The sequence below is a fragment of the Schistocerca americana genome, chromosome X, assembly GCF_021461395.2.
Source record: "Schistocerca americana isolate TAMUIC-IGC-003095 chromosome X, iqSchAmer2.1, whole genome shotgun sequence".
Lineage (NCBI taxonomy): Eukaryota > Metazoa > Arthropoda > Insecta > Orthoptera > Acrididae > Schistocerca > Schistocerca americana.
Window position 1 is genome coordinate 291160458 of NC_060130.1, and position 15481 is coordinate 291175938.

Consider the following 15481-nt stretch of genomic DNA (forward strand, 5'->3'; position numbering starts at 1 on the left):
CGTATGACATGTTTCAGAGGAGTTGGTTACAGTTTTGAGGCAAAAGTTGTTACAATTGCGGTTCGTGCGGCAAGGATGTTGTTACAGTGGCCAGAAAAGTTGTTACGCTTGTGAGGCAAGTTGTTTCAGTTTTGTGGGGTCAATTGGTACAATCTGGGGGCAATTTGTTATGGTTGCTGGGCAACCTGTTACAGTTGTGGGGAAGGTTGTTTCAGTTGTAGGGCAAGTTGTTACAGCTTTTATGTAACAAATGGTTCAAATGGCTCTGAGCACTATGGGACTCAACATCTGAGGTCATCAGTCCCCTAGAACTTAGAACTGCTTAAACCTAACTAACCTAACTAACCTAAGGACATCACACACATCCATGCCCGAGGCAGGATTCGAACCTGCGACCGTAGCAGTCGCGCGGTTCCAGACTGTAGCGTCTAGAACCGCTCGGTCACCCAAGCCGGCTTTTATGTAACACGAGGAAACTGTTGGAACAAGTTGCAACTTACTTGAAAAGTCTCAACGTACTTAGTGTCATGGTTATACCTGCTGACATCTACATTTGCGCACTGAGAAATGTTTTGTGGATAACAACATTCTTGAAATTGACTAGCCTGCTGATAATCCCGACCTGAAACTAATGGAAAACCTTTGGGATGAGTTAGAACGTCGTCTTCCTCCAGAGCCAGCGTGCAAAATCTCTACCTTCTCTGATTATAGTACTTAAGGAAAAATGAACTGGCATTCCAACAGATATTCAGGTACATCAATGAAAGCACCCCCTGGAGAGATTATATTGTGATTCGTTGGGCCATGACAACCCGATTTTCGTTGAGTAGGCAACAAGAGAAATTCTGAAAAGAAGACAGAGGCACAACATCAAAATGAACATATAGCAAAGTGGCGAAACAGGTAATAGCTGGTTCTTCACTGAGCAAGACATCTAATAAATGTTGAATAAATTTCATGGTGCTATTCTGTCGAAAGATGAAACCGGATTCTAGTGGTAATGATATTTATGGTTACACATAATTCTACAGTTTAATTAGCTAAGAAAATATTACATAATGTAAAGTAATTGAATATTTTAACATGAATTAATTTTCTAATTGATTGGTATCATCCATAACAAACACAGTGAATAAAAACACAAAAGTACATTAAATACAATTTTATATAGTCTCTTACTGTCGCTTAATAAAAATACTACTACAACATTGCCAATTTCAGACACTATTCCAGCTGAGCCCAATGTTGGACGCAGAACATCCTGCCACATTTGTCAGAGACGGAAATCCGAAAGAGGGCAGACCAGGCTAAAGGAGATGGCGCAACCAAAGAAAACACTGTATTAATGAAAGAAAACTATTAATGAAAACAGAAAATCGGGAAGAGGAAGACGAAGAAGAAGATGAATATTATAACAATGGTGATAGTTTTGAAGAAGAGTGACAAAAGGAAATTCTCAGTGCTACCAATGCTCATAAGTCTCTATGACGGTCTTGACTGCAGATACCTAGACATGCGTTATCGTGCGGGGATTTGTAGGACTCCCTTTGATAGGTCATGGGTGCACTACACAAAGGAAGCCGGCACTCGGATGGCAGAGTACTTGTGAAGTGCACATGAGACTTCTTTTTAGGCTAGGCGGTAGTCTGAAGTGCTCTAATGCACTCGTCAGTCGATACGCAGCAAGGGACGTCAGACAGCGTTCAGAATAATGGCACTTCGGCCATCAAAATTTTTTCAGTAAATTGCCGAAGTTTTCGCAACAAAATTCCCTGATTTATTGACCTCCAGAAAAGTTCTCGCGCTCAAGATATTCTTGGGGCCGAGAGCTGGCTGAAGCCCGAGGTGGAAAGCTCTGAGATATTTAGCGAGTCATGGAACGCATATCGGAAAGACCGATTAGAGGCCATATGAGGGGTAGTGTTCATTGCAATTGGATGTTTCTACCGGCCACCCGATTCCGCGGTGACAGATCTAGAGTCATTCAAAGAAAATCTACCGTCAGTAGCGTGTAAATACCCAGATCATTCAGTACTAGAAATGTTCAAATGTGTGTGAATTGCTAAGGGACCAAACACTGCTGAGCTCATCGGTCCCTAGACTTACAAACTATTCAAGCTAACTTATACTAAGAACAACACACACCCATGCCCGAGGGAGGACTCGAACCTCCGGCGGGAGGGGCCGCGCAATTCGTGACATGGCGCCTCTAATCGCGCGGCCACCCTCAGTACTAGATGGAGCGGACTTTAACCTACTGAGTATAGACTGGAATGTCTATGGATTCACTGCGGGGTGGGGGGTGGGGGGGTTGGGGTTAAAGAGACAGACAGTCGTGCGAAATACTTTTGAACACATTTTCTGAAAACTGTCTTGAGCAGCTAGCTCTGCATCCCACACGCAGTGAAATATCTTAGACCTTGTAGCTACAAATAGACCGGAGCTTATCGACAGTGTCAGTATAGAAACGGGGATCAGCGACCATGATTACGAAAGTTAATAAATCAGTCAAGAAGGCTAGGAGAGTGTTTCTGCTAGACAGAGCAGGTAAGCAGTTGTTCGCACCTCACTTAGACAGTTAATCACTTAGCTCCAGTAACATGGATGTAAAGGAATTATGGGCAACGTTTAAGCAGATTGTGAATGTGCCTACTAAGTGGATAGACGATGGAAAAGGTCCTCCATGGTTTAATAACAAAATTCGGAAGATGCTGAGGAAGCAAAGTCTGTTGCACTCCCGGTCAAAAGAGAGCGCACAAATGACGACAAGCAAAGGTTAGTAGAAATTCGTGTGTCTGTGGAAAGATCTATGCAAATAAATCACCAGTTCCGGGTGGAATCCCAATTCGGTCTTACAATGAGTAGTTTTGGCACTGACCCCTTACCTAGCCTGAATTTATTGTGAGTTTCTCGCCGAGCACAATGTTCTTAGCGACTGGAAAAAAGCGCAGGTGACTCCAGTATATAAGACTGAGTAAAAGAACGGACCCGCAGAATTACAGACAAGTATCCCTAACTTCAGTTTTCTGCAGAATCCTTGAACATATTCTCAGTTCGAATATATTGAATTTTCTTGGGTCAAATGCTTATTTCCACGAATCAGCATGGTTTCAGAAAGTATCGTTCCTGCGAAACTCAGATTGTCCTTTTCTCACTAGTGTCTTGCTTGACACAGTCAAGTCGTTTAAATATCTGGGCATAACGTTGCAAAGTGATATGAAATGGAACGAGCATGTGAGAACTGTGGTAGGGAGAATTTTAGAAACAGAGGTTCACCCATGAAGGAGACCGCATACAGGACGCTGGTGCGACCTATTCTTGAGTACTGTTCGCGTGTTTGGAATCCATACCATGTTGGATTGAAGGAAAACATCGAAGCAATTCAGAGGTGGTTACTGGTAGGTTCGAACAACACGTAAGTGTTACGGAGATGCTTCAGAAAGTCAAACGGGAATCCCTGGACGAAGGCGACGTTCTTTTCGAGCAACACTATTGAGAAAATTTAGAGAACGGGCATTTGAAGCTGACTGCCATACGATTCTGCTACCGCCAACATACATCGCGCTTAAGGACCACGAAAATAAGATACGAGAAATTAGGGCTGATACGGAGGCATATAGACTGTCGTTTTTCCCCCACTGTTTGCAAGTGGAACAGGAACGGAAATGACTAGTGGTGACTTGTGGAGTACCTATGTAGATGTAGATAAGCAAAATTATCTCTTCTACAAAACATTAAATTCAAACAGATGCTATAAATATACACAAACCGTCAAGCCTGCATCTAATAACAGTAGTGGATCATTACTGAGAAATGATGATACACATATCGATGTGGGAGAAAACGAAAATGGGCTTGACGTCTGCAATGGGAATAACCCAAATGAACTGGTGGGGTGATTAGCTTCTTTGCTCGCTACAAAAGCGATAAGCAATAATGCAGATGATAATGAAACGATGTCAATTGAAGACGAACGTCGAGAAGCGTCGATTACAGCTTGAAGTTTACAATGGCTGTGGAAAATATATTGAAAGACTAACTACAGTATGGGAAGTCGTGCAGACAACATAAAGTCTTACATCGAGAAATGGAATGCTTAGAAAAATAATGATTAACTTCCTCCTCTGAGCAGAGTCATTGCTATGTTTCCGATTGAACCAAGAGAGGGTATTTATGATGAACTTACATCATTCAGTCAGATTCTTGGTAAGTTGCTGATTGAACCAAGCCTGGGTATGTTGGTGATGGAAATAATGCAACATTCATCAAAATTTCAGTTTGTACATAACCTCTAGTACGTTAAGTTCAAATGCAAATAAAAAGCAATATTAGGCTGTTAATAACGTCGACTGTATTTTCTAGCATATTACATGATCCATCATCTTCGTTTCCCCTAAAATGCTGCTTGCTGTGGTGAAGTAGATTGAAAAACTAGTGAAAACGCTGGTTATGTCAGTTCGTTCTATGAATCAGCAATAACGTTTCCTCAGACTGAAGTGCAAACACCCTTACCACTTGACAAACATCATAGAACAATCTAGATGTTGAAATGTGTTTTCTTGAGATATAAGCTTTGTCAGGTTTGTTTTAGTATTTTGCCAACATTAGGCCCAAACATAAAGTGTACCTGCATGTATAGGATGTTATTTTTTAACGGCATGTGTTTAGGCATTAAAATAGCGTTGCGACACTTAAATCACCAGTTTGATGGATGTGTGTGTGTGTGTGTGTGTGTGTGTGTGTGTGTGTGTGAACTGGGAGGCGGGATAACACTGTGCTACTAGACACAAACATTGGATTTTTTTAGATTACTGACATATTCTTGCAGACATTTTTCGATGTGCAAAGAACTTGACAAGCATCATAGAACAAGTTAGATATGGAAATAGCACTTTGACATTTGAAATAAACAAAGCACTTTTTGTACTGCTTACATAACTTACAGACATTTTAAACTGAGAAACAACATTGTGTGACTCGGCAAGCATCACAGAAAAATTTAGTTGTGGATAATAATTAATTTGAGGTTCCATTGTGTCTTACACATGTATGGTACAGAAATCAAAGTTTAAATGCTCGATAGTGCTGTTTAACCTGCAGATTCGTGGCATAAATATTTTGTGCATGTGCATGTGCTGACTATTAACATAATTTTTTGGATAAATACTTTTGAATGTGGCGCAAATGATAAAAATTTCAGGTCGTTCAGATACTTTAGAGGATAGCCAAGATGGTTGCTCTGGGGCTACATTGTGTCTTATTTTTAATGCCTGCTAAAATAATGTGCTGTGACTGACTATTTTAATTTCAATGCCTTGCTGACATAGGATGGACTGGCGCGAGGTAGAGGGAGTGGGAGGTTAGGAGTAGATGAGTGGCATGTGATGTGATAGATACAAGGGGTGTTGTTTGTCATGTCAAAAATAAGTGGAGTATAGCTCCCACTATCTTGGGTTTTTTTTAACTTCCAACCACTGCCAGACACTGCAGCGATGTGACAGAAATAGCGACTAGCAGCGGAAACTTGAATTCTTTACTGGAATCCCGATAGATGTAATACTTGTTGTATATTTTCTTATAATATTAATACTATATCTGATTATTTTTCAGGTCATGACCTTACTCCTGAGTCTTTACCCTGCCGTGTTCTGTATTTTACTGCATACATAACAGCTGTCATTATTCTGGCATCGTACTCAGCTGGCCTTATAGCTTTCCTTACTGTGATAAAAGTGTCCATCCCGTTCACGGACTTCAAGAGCCTCCTGGACCTTGGAACATATCGCCTAGGCATGGCCCACAAGTCTGGGGTGCTGAATGTTTTTAATGTGAGTATATTGCTGGTCACTAAAGACAAAATATTTTCTTTTGAAAATGCTTATATGTTTCTGACACTGAAGTGGACGTACTCGTTCTCTTTAGTTAAGGGAGAACCACCAAACCACAATAAAGTGTTAGCTTAGTTTTTTGTTTGTTCTGACGACCATATTTGAGACAACTTACTGTGATATGGAAGGTTTTGGTAGTTTTACAAATGTTACACATTAGTTACATCCTGACCATTTGCATAATTGGGCTAATTTATGTGAAGATTAATAACTGAAATCCATTCACGTGTATTTGCTATGCAGTTAGAAGTTCGTTGTATTCCATCTGATTTTTTATGAGGAACGGTTCAGGTATTTTGTAGACGCATACTTTGCTCTTTCCTGTGCCGGAGTGAGATTAAGTTGTGGATAACGAAGGTCAATTTTGGCCCTAATTTTACCTTTATGAATGCTGGAACTATTTTCAAATTGTGACTGATTTTTTGCAACAAATTTCATGTGAAATTAGGTATACTGAGGGCTGCTGTTAGTATGACAAATTTTTTAAGGAGTTGCCTACAAGAGATTCGAGGATGATCGCCAGATTTTACCCTTATACTTCGTTACAGTATAGTGAACGATTTGTGTCTAAGTGTGGAATTACTCTGGAAAATAACTTCAAATGACATTAATGAATAGAGATATGCAAATTAAAGAAAATATTTGATGCTTTGCTTTACGCAGATAAGTAATCACACGTAGAACAGGTGTTGATCAAGTCAAGCGTTTGAGATCTATTCAAAATTCTGAACAATAAGTTTTTAACAGTCAACTTTGCATATTATTTCACCTTTTAGTATGTTGTTACAGAAGATAATACGCTGCCCAACGCAACAGTGAAGAACCCTGAAGTGAGGAGGAAACGAAATGCTGCGAGGGGCGTTTGAAAAGTCCGACAGATGACGCGACCGGCGAGTATCGAGTTCATGTTTAGTTAGTAGCATCTTTGGAAAGAACGCACACCATGTTTCAGCCATATTGGTCTATTTCTTTATATTTGGCATTCGTTTGAGTCAAGAAAGTCGAGTGATTGTCAAAAAATGGACGAAGAATAATTTCGTGTGATGATTAAACATTACTTTATGAAAGGCAAAACGCCTCAGGAGACTAAAGAGGAGCTTGATAAACATTACGGTGACTCTGCACCTTCGATTAGAACAGTTTATAAGTGGTTTCAAAATTTTCGGAGTGGCCAGTGATGGGCGCAAGTGATGCTGAACGTTCTGGACGCCCTGTGGAGGTTACGACTCCAGAAATCATTGGTAAAATCCATGATATGGTGATGGATGACAATAGAGCTAAGGTGCGTGAGATTGCTACTGTTGTGCGCATGTCGAATGAATGGGTACATAATATTTTGCATAAACATTTGGACCTGAGAAAGCTATCCGCAAGATGGGTTCCGTGATTGCTCACGCTTGACCAAAAACGGAATCGTGTGAAGTGTTGCAAGGATGGTTTGCAGCTGTTCAGAAAGAATCCGCAGGACTTAAAGCGTCGTTTCGTCACTTTGGATGAAACATGGATACATTACAATACTCCTGAGACCATACAACAATCTAAACAATGGATTACCAAGGGGGAATATGCACCAAAAACGGCGAAGACCAGTCCTTCGTCCGGAAAGGTTATAGCGACTGTCTTTTGGGATTCACAAGGATAATCCTCATCGATTATCTGGAAAAGGGTAAAACTACTACAGGTGCATATTATTCATCGTTTCTGGACCGTTTGAAAACCGAGCTGCAAGAAAAACGCCGGCGATTGGACCGCAAAAAAGTCCTTTTCCATCACGACAATGCACCAGCACAAACCTCAGCAGTTGTGGTCGCAAAATTAATGGAAATAGGATTCGATCTCGTTTCACATCCCCCCTATTCTCCAGACTTGGCTCCATCGGACTACCAATTGTTTCCCAATTTGAAGAAATGGCTGGCAGGACAAAGATTTTATTCAAACGAGGAGGTAATTGCAGCAACTAATAGCTATTCTGCAGACTTGGACAATTCCTATTATTCAGAAGGGATCAACAAAATAGAACAGCATTGGACGAAGTGTATAACTATAAAAGGAGACTATGTCGAAAAATAAAAAAAAGGTTTACTACAAATACGTAAGTAGTTTTTATTTTTGCACGAACTTTTCAAATGCCCCTCGTACTTCACACTTTGAGGTGGTATGTGACGTTGCTTCACTGATTACAAATTCGAGTCAAATTTACACAGAGACTGGCTATATGAGCCCATCTGTCAGTATGACATTGCACCACCTATGGTCTGGATGCATGACTCGGTTAGTATATGTGTCCTCATTTCATTGTGTCCTCTCCAGAGGCAAACTGGCTCACAAAAGTAGGATATTAGTGCAGATTCTAGATTTAAAGGGACATGTATCCCAAATTAATGGGATTTAAAAGCACGCAACTTAAAGGGACAGGGGGATAGCAGGGCAGGTGCTGGCTGGGATAACGAGCTTATCACGTCTGGTGTCAGGTTACACATCCAGTGGCAGGTTACCCATTTAGCTGACTTCTGAATTACACCCTCCACCCCCCCCTCGCCCCCCCCCCCGCCACCTCTCCCTGGGGAACCACCAATAGTCTAGGTCATCCACACCCCTCCACACCCTCATCTCCAATCCCATCCCCCCCCCTCCCCCCTGGACCAATGAGATTCAAAAATCGCCCTCCTGCCCCACTCATCTTCATTTTCCATAACTGGGGCACTTGAATGTGTGGAGCTCACTTTGGAGCTGGACAGCATAGGCTGAGGTAACAGGCTGTGTCTATTTATTAATAACAAATTAATGTTGCTATACTGTCACATCACTTGAGTTATAGGCTATGACTGTCTGTTAATAACAATTTAATACTACGTGATTTTCGTCATTCGAGACACCAGCAGAGGCCACACTCAGATATGTAAGTGCTCTCATTATTCTATATTTTCCTCAATTTTATGTCTTTTTACAGTTTCTCAGATTTTCACGTATTTTCCACAGTTTTACGTATTTTCCACAGTTTTAGGTATTTTACACAATTTGTCTCTTGTATAACTGGGAAACTTGAGTGGGTATATATAAAAAATCTGGCATATTTTGCTTATTTTCATTCCATTACGTCATGTGGTATCATATTTTGGGGTAACTCCACAGACCGAGAAAGAAAGCTTTAGAGTACATAAGCGTATAATAAGAGTAATGTGTAGTGTACATCCAAGAACATCATGTCGAAACCTATTCAAAGAACTGGGCATTCTAACCACAGCTTCTCAGTATATTTATTCCTTAATGAAATTTGTTGTAAATAATACATCTCTTTTTCCAACTAACTGCTTAGTACACAGTATCAGTACTAGGAATAAGAACAATATACATAAAGATTTAAAATCACTTACTCCCGCCCAAAAAGGAGTCCAGTAGTCCGCAAAGCATATTTTCAATAAGTTACCAGCAACCATTAAGAGTTTAGTTTCAGACGAGGCACAACTTAAACATAATTTAAAAGAATTTTTGGTGGCCAACTCCTTCTATTCCATCCAAGAATTTCTCAACAAGTGCGGTAGACCATTTTAATGAATATTTATTATACTTTAATTTTTGACAATACTTGGTTGTAACAGCCAAGTAACTACCTACTGTGTGAATGATGGATTTAATGAAAGCAGATGTCAGTATTAAACCTGTAAATGTTAGAAGTTTAATTCATGTACATAGTTGTACTGTTTATTGACTGAGGATCACTAAAATTAATGAAACTCCAGTTTTTCTAATTACATTTTTGTAATGTGTTTATCCGATATGTTCCACACCCAGGAGGATCCCCTCTTTTGTGGGTCTATCGAATGAATAATTAATCTAATGTAATCATCTAATCTAATCATCCAATCTAACACACAGGTCACGACACCTATTTTTCTGTGCGACAAAATGCAATCTTAGAGAGCAGCAAAGCTTGCGCACCATTTGTCGATAAGACGATTCTCTAAAGAGTCAATTGCAACTTAGCTAATACCAAAGGGATCGAATTATTGTGAACAACAACAACAACAACAGCAACACACACACACACACACACACACACACACACACACACACACACACACACACACACACGACTGTTGGAAGAATACGGGCTGCACATGCCTGAGAACAAACAGCAGATTCCAAAGGCCCCGCGAGGCTCCAGCTAGGTCAGACTTGGTGTCGCAACGGCACTCTATGTAAATGAAACGGCTAGCCCGGGGGAAGAGGCACTGACACCTCAACGTGCGGACACTGGGTGACGGCAACTATGGGAAAATGTCCTACGCAAACTGATAAATGGAGGGAATCACCAGCCTGCGCGTCCGCCTATTTAACGGTGCAGAATTCCTGCCCGCAACATATACGAATCTCCATTCTATAATCCAGAGGCTTCTCTGTGACCATTTGACAGAACAGAAGATGAGCTGCTGCTTCGTCATACAACTTGCACAGCCTCTTAAGATGGCCTCCAGATAGAGGAGCCCTCGCACTTAAAAAACGGGCTCTCCGAATGCAGTATGAGCATTCAAAACGGTTCAAATGGCTGTAAGCACTATGGGACTTCACATCTGAGTTAGAACTACTTAAACCTAACTAACCTAAGGACATCACACACATCCATGCCCAAGTCAGGATTCGAACCTGCGACCGTAGCAGCCGGATGGTTCCAGACTGAAGCGCTTAGAACCGCTCGGCCACAGCGGCAGCGCAATATGAGGATAACCTTCAGAAAACATTCTAAGATTATTTTTTGCTACAAGGCGCATTTCTGTCGTTGAACACGTCTGTGAGTTGCTGGATTTAAACATACAGTCTTATTAACTAAAATGAACTGTTTAGTAGCAAAAACACCTCTACATGTAGCCGATGTAATAACGTCATCAGGTGTGAAGTGTTGGACGATAAGATTTTACCACGAATCCACCTCTCACCTCGTTCTAATGTATCACTACAGTTCCGACAACGTCCCGTCTACCAGACTACCGTTGATAGCAAAGCACGGATTAACTAATATCAGATTCATTTTCAGAGCCTGACTTTGCTGATAGGAGACGTCTTTAGATAGGATATTACTAAATCTTTTTTCCGTTCTCTTTCAAGGCGGTAAATGCGACAACTCATTTGGAAAATGCGCATAATCCTTACATGCCATCGCATTCGGGAGGACGACGGTTCAAACCCGCGTCCGGCCATCCTGATTTAGGTTCTTCGTGATTTCCCTAAATCGCTTCAGGCAAATGCCGGGATGGTTCCTTTGAAAGCGCACGGCCGACTTCCTTCCCCATCGTTCCCTAATCCGATGGGACAGATGACCTCGCTGTTTGGTCCCTTCCCCACAAGCAACCAACCAACTCTTCATCTCAGAGTAGCACTTACATGCAACTTTTTCCTCTTAAAAGACTCTGCTGATTTTTTTGTTAAGGGACAATACGTTCAAGGTAGGGTGTGTAATGATTATATCCTACTTCTGATGATCCAACCTGGAATGAGTCCAGGCTGATGATCAATTCCCATAACGTGGTTTTATAAGGTTACTGGCCACACTTCGCAGCAGTGAATCTTTTGTTGCTTGTGGATTTGCTGTAACACACCCTTACTAACTAGAAAACTTCTCCCTGATTCAGTAACGTAATACTGGCTCGTTATCGTTAGCTTCGGTCAACACTATACAGAACCAATATTCACAGCCAGTGCAAGACAAGAGAAATTAGTTCAAATCAAATGTGTGTGAAATCTTATGGGACTTAACTGCTAAGGTCATCAGACCCTAAGCTTACACACTACTTAAACTAAATTATCCTAAGGACAAACACACACCCATGCCCGAGGGAGGACTCGGACCTCCGCCGGCACCAGCCGCACAGTCCATGACTGCAGCGCCTGAGAAATTAGTATTCATACAGATATACGCTTTCCTCTCTCTAGTTCCGCTTTTGTGTGCGGCACATGGTACTGTAGGAAGAGACTTCATGATCACATGATCATCTTTTAAGAGACCTTCAGTTCAAACAAATACTAAAAAAAAAAAGCCACTACCGCAACACAGCTGGGAAGGCTGTGTTTCTTAGAGACATAGCTGCGAATACACAATAAAGTATGTTTCCCGGCCTTGGTTCTACAGGAAGTAACGGGGCAGACGAAAGTTCCATCAATAGATCGGCTACAGAACAGCTGCCAATATCGCTGTTTTGTGTAATCGATTTCCACTTAACTGTAGACATACAGTGCGTAGTTTTATAAATCGTTATATGTTCTGGCTGTCTTTTTCTAAATAGCGTATTGAGGTTAGGAATTGCATCCTGCCATAACCAAATAACCCATTAAAACTACTGTCTTCCGAAACATGAATACATCCAGGTAGAAATGTAATACTTACGGATCTAATTTTGGGGGTCTTAACAGTAAAAAGGTGTCATGATTGCGTGATCAACATTTTTAGCTCGTATTACTTCCCCAGTAAACTAATAATTGCACAATGACATCATGACTACATATGCGAAAATACAATAGGTAATAGTCTAAACATACTAGACAAACATTGTCTCCCTTACGTATCAGGAATGCATAATTTGCTCTACAAATGGTTCAAATGGCTCTGAGCACTATGGGACTTAACATCTGAGGTCATCAGTCCCCTAGCACTTACAACTACTTAAACCTAACTTACCTAAGGACAACACACACACATCCACGCCCGAGGCAGGATTCGAACCTGCGACCGTAGCGGTCGCGGGGTCCCAGACTGATGCGCCTAGAAACTACATCTTTACCAGTAGGACAGCCAGGACTCACCTTTGTATTATTTGAATTGCTGTCAATAGATTTTTCCATATTCTTAACACACTAGCAAAAATATCGGGGGAAGGTTGTGCGTTTGAAAGCTGTAGTAACTGCAAATAACAATCACGTTACCCAGTCTTGATTATGTAGCTTGTATCTGACACCATTAACTTGGATGACGAAACGATTAGATGAATAGACAGCTACATCCTTTCGCCATTATCAACTGCTCCGTTAAAACAACATTCTTGTAATACATATTCACACCATACTGATGTGCTTATGACGAATAGACAGTAAACCCGACAGCACGGCACAGTGATACTGACAGTCATACTGTAGACTGTCTCTTGGCAGAATACTATTTGTGTAATCAATATCCATGTTGAAACAATTGGCATACAGTGTATAGTAACTCATAGGTCCTGATTGTCTTTTTAAGTAGAGTGTAGAGGTATGATATTGCATCTCGCCGGTTAATCCATTATTGTACACATGTACACATCCAGCTTAAACATACATGTTATATGTATTCTAATTTTAGAAGTTCTCACCAGAGAAGACGTCGTGATCACGTCGCCAACAACGTATGAGATAGTATTACATCGCCTACAGACAAATTGCAGAACGATCTTAGGATTGTGTGTACAGAAAATTTACTAGGTAACGGTCTAAGACTGCTAAACACACGTTGCCTCCTTTAAGTATGAGAAAGTTATATTTTGTTCTACATCTCTGCCAGCATGACAGTCAGGTCCTATAGAGCTGCATAGTTGTTCTTTGGATTCTGGTATTTACTGTCACTAGAATTTTCCATATTCTTCACATTACCAAAAAAAACTTCTGGGAAGATAAAGCATCCCATACTGATTTGCTTACTATGAATAAACAGTATAACTGTCACCATCGTTGTTTGGGAGCTCATGTAATTGATATCCAGGTTAAATGATTAAAATTGTAGACATAAAGAGCATAGCTTTGTTATGGTCCTGATTACCTGATGTGTATGTATTGTAACCTCCCCGCAAATATTTTGTTAAATAAGAATGCAAATTGACCATAAACTCACAACAATATTAATTAAATAGTAAACCATGACCCAAATGGAATCTCTCAGCAGAAATAATAATATCTGGTAAATTTTATAAGGACAGCAACGCTGACCTTCGGCCCTGTAAAATAATTAAACCTGATAGATTTTATAAGGACAGCAGCGCTGACCTTCGGCCCTGTATTCTGAATAAAAAAAGCAAAAATTATTACCTCATTAAAAAACTGCATCTATATCTGCTCTTATCTATCGACACAGCTTCGTGCAATGCTGGCGTATATTTAATTTTGATTCTTGGAAGGAATGCATAGGAAAAATTCTTTAAATTGAAATGAATACTTTTCTTTAAAAGAGTTACTTTATAAAAAAATTATTATTCGGGCATATTTTCTGAACAAATTAAATTATAATTGACATACATTATTAGATGTGCGCAATGTTGCGTCTTTACCTTCTACAACCATAGTCATCGTCCAGAATCGTGACCAGAGTCGCAGGCAGAGCACACCGCGGACGCATGCCGACTCCCGCTAAGTACAACCGTCCACTCGCTACTAAAGCCGAACGACTATCCCTCAACCGACTCGCTACACACAAACTGTTCCTGTCGACTCGCTACATGCTACAACTGTCGTCTCCCGCGGTCAAGCGCAGACTAGCAACGATAAATAACTCTCTGGTCAGAGATTCTGTTATGCCTCGCCATCGCTGGTAATGAATACATACGTGTTTCAGTATATTCTGACAAGTCAGCACCTCCTGTCGCCATTCTTTGTTTAACATTTTACCGTCATATATTGTTATTATTACTTAAACAAACAATTACCCTCCTCCTATAAAGTGGCCTGGGTGTATTTAAAATGAATTTCTTCCATTAATATGCGATTTGGGTTACACCAGACACCCAGAAAAAAAAAAAATTACGTCCACCCTACCCCTGGCCTTGGTGGTATCCAAGTCGCAGCACACACTCAACAGTATATAATTACATCCACACTCCAAGGGTACGACTGAAAGTTCTGCCATATTGGGGCTTTACCTAGATGTTTCTTATACGAATCATTGATTAGCCTGTGTTTGACTTGTGTGAGTCTAATGAAAAATATTATCTATCTATCCATATTTTTAAATATAATGTGGAATTCGAAAATGTAAACTTATGCTGTCGATGTATGTTCGTATAAAATAATGCATTCTGAAACGCTTCCTACTACTATAGACAGTGTGTAAGTGCTGGACTGTGCCCCTAAGTATAAATTATGTGTTTTATCAAAATAAACGTCTTAGTTGCTCTTCAGAAGATATCAAAGACACCCATACATTATGACAGCCCTTCGTGCTCGGGGTAGGGGTTATATTATTACATTCATTCATATGGTCGTCGGATTTGGGAGTGGCATCTCACATTTTTAAAGATATCGGGGCTGATACTTTAATAAATATATTCCGCTAACTATGCGTTCCTTGTGCGCATAGTAGCACTATGCATGTTCCATGTCGTTTCTGGACCCGCGTCCCATCCCCATCGCCCTAGGGTATCCGCGTCGCAACACACACACACAACATAATGTAGCTGGATTGCAAGTCGAATCACAGTTAGAAGATATGACCAGAAGATTACGTGATTAATAGTGTTGTGACCATGACCTTTCCTGAAAGTTTTTGCTACGAGTGTGAATAATCATGAGCAAAAATTGAAAAAAGCAACAATATTTTGCGGTTGATTGTTATATTGCTGTGCTAAACCACATTCCTGCGT

At 40.6% G+C, this 15481-nt stretch overlaps 1 protein-coding gene across 1 annotated transcript in view; it reads left to right on the forward strand.

The window, feature by feature from the left end:
• Positions 1-15481, forward strand: part of LOC124556483 (probable glutamate receptor) — a 127260-nt gene that overhangs the window by 64313 nt on the left and 47466 nt on the right. Inside the window, exon 5 of the mRNA XM_047130438.1 lies at positions 5611-5828. Within this exon, the coding sequence (XP_046986394.1) occupies positions 5611-5828 (218 nt within the window). The remainder of the gene's footprint in view (positions 1-5610; positions 5829-15481) is intronic.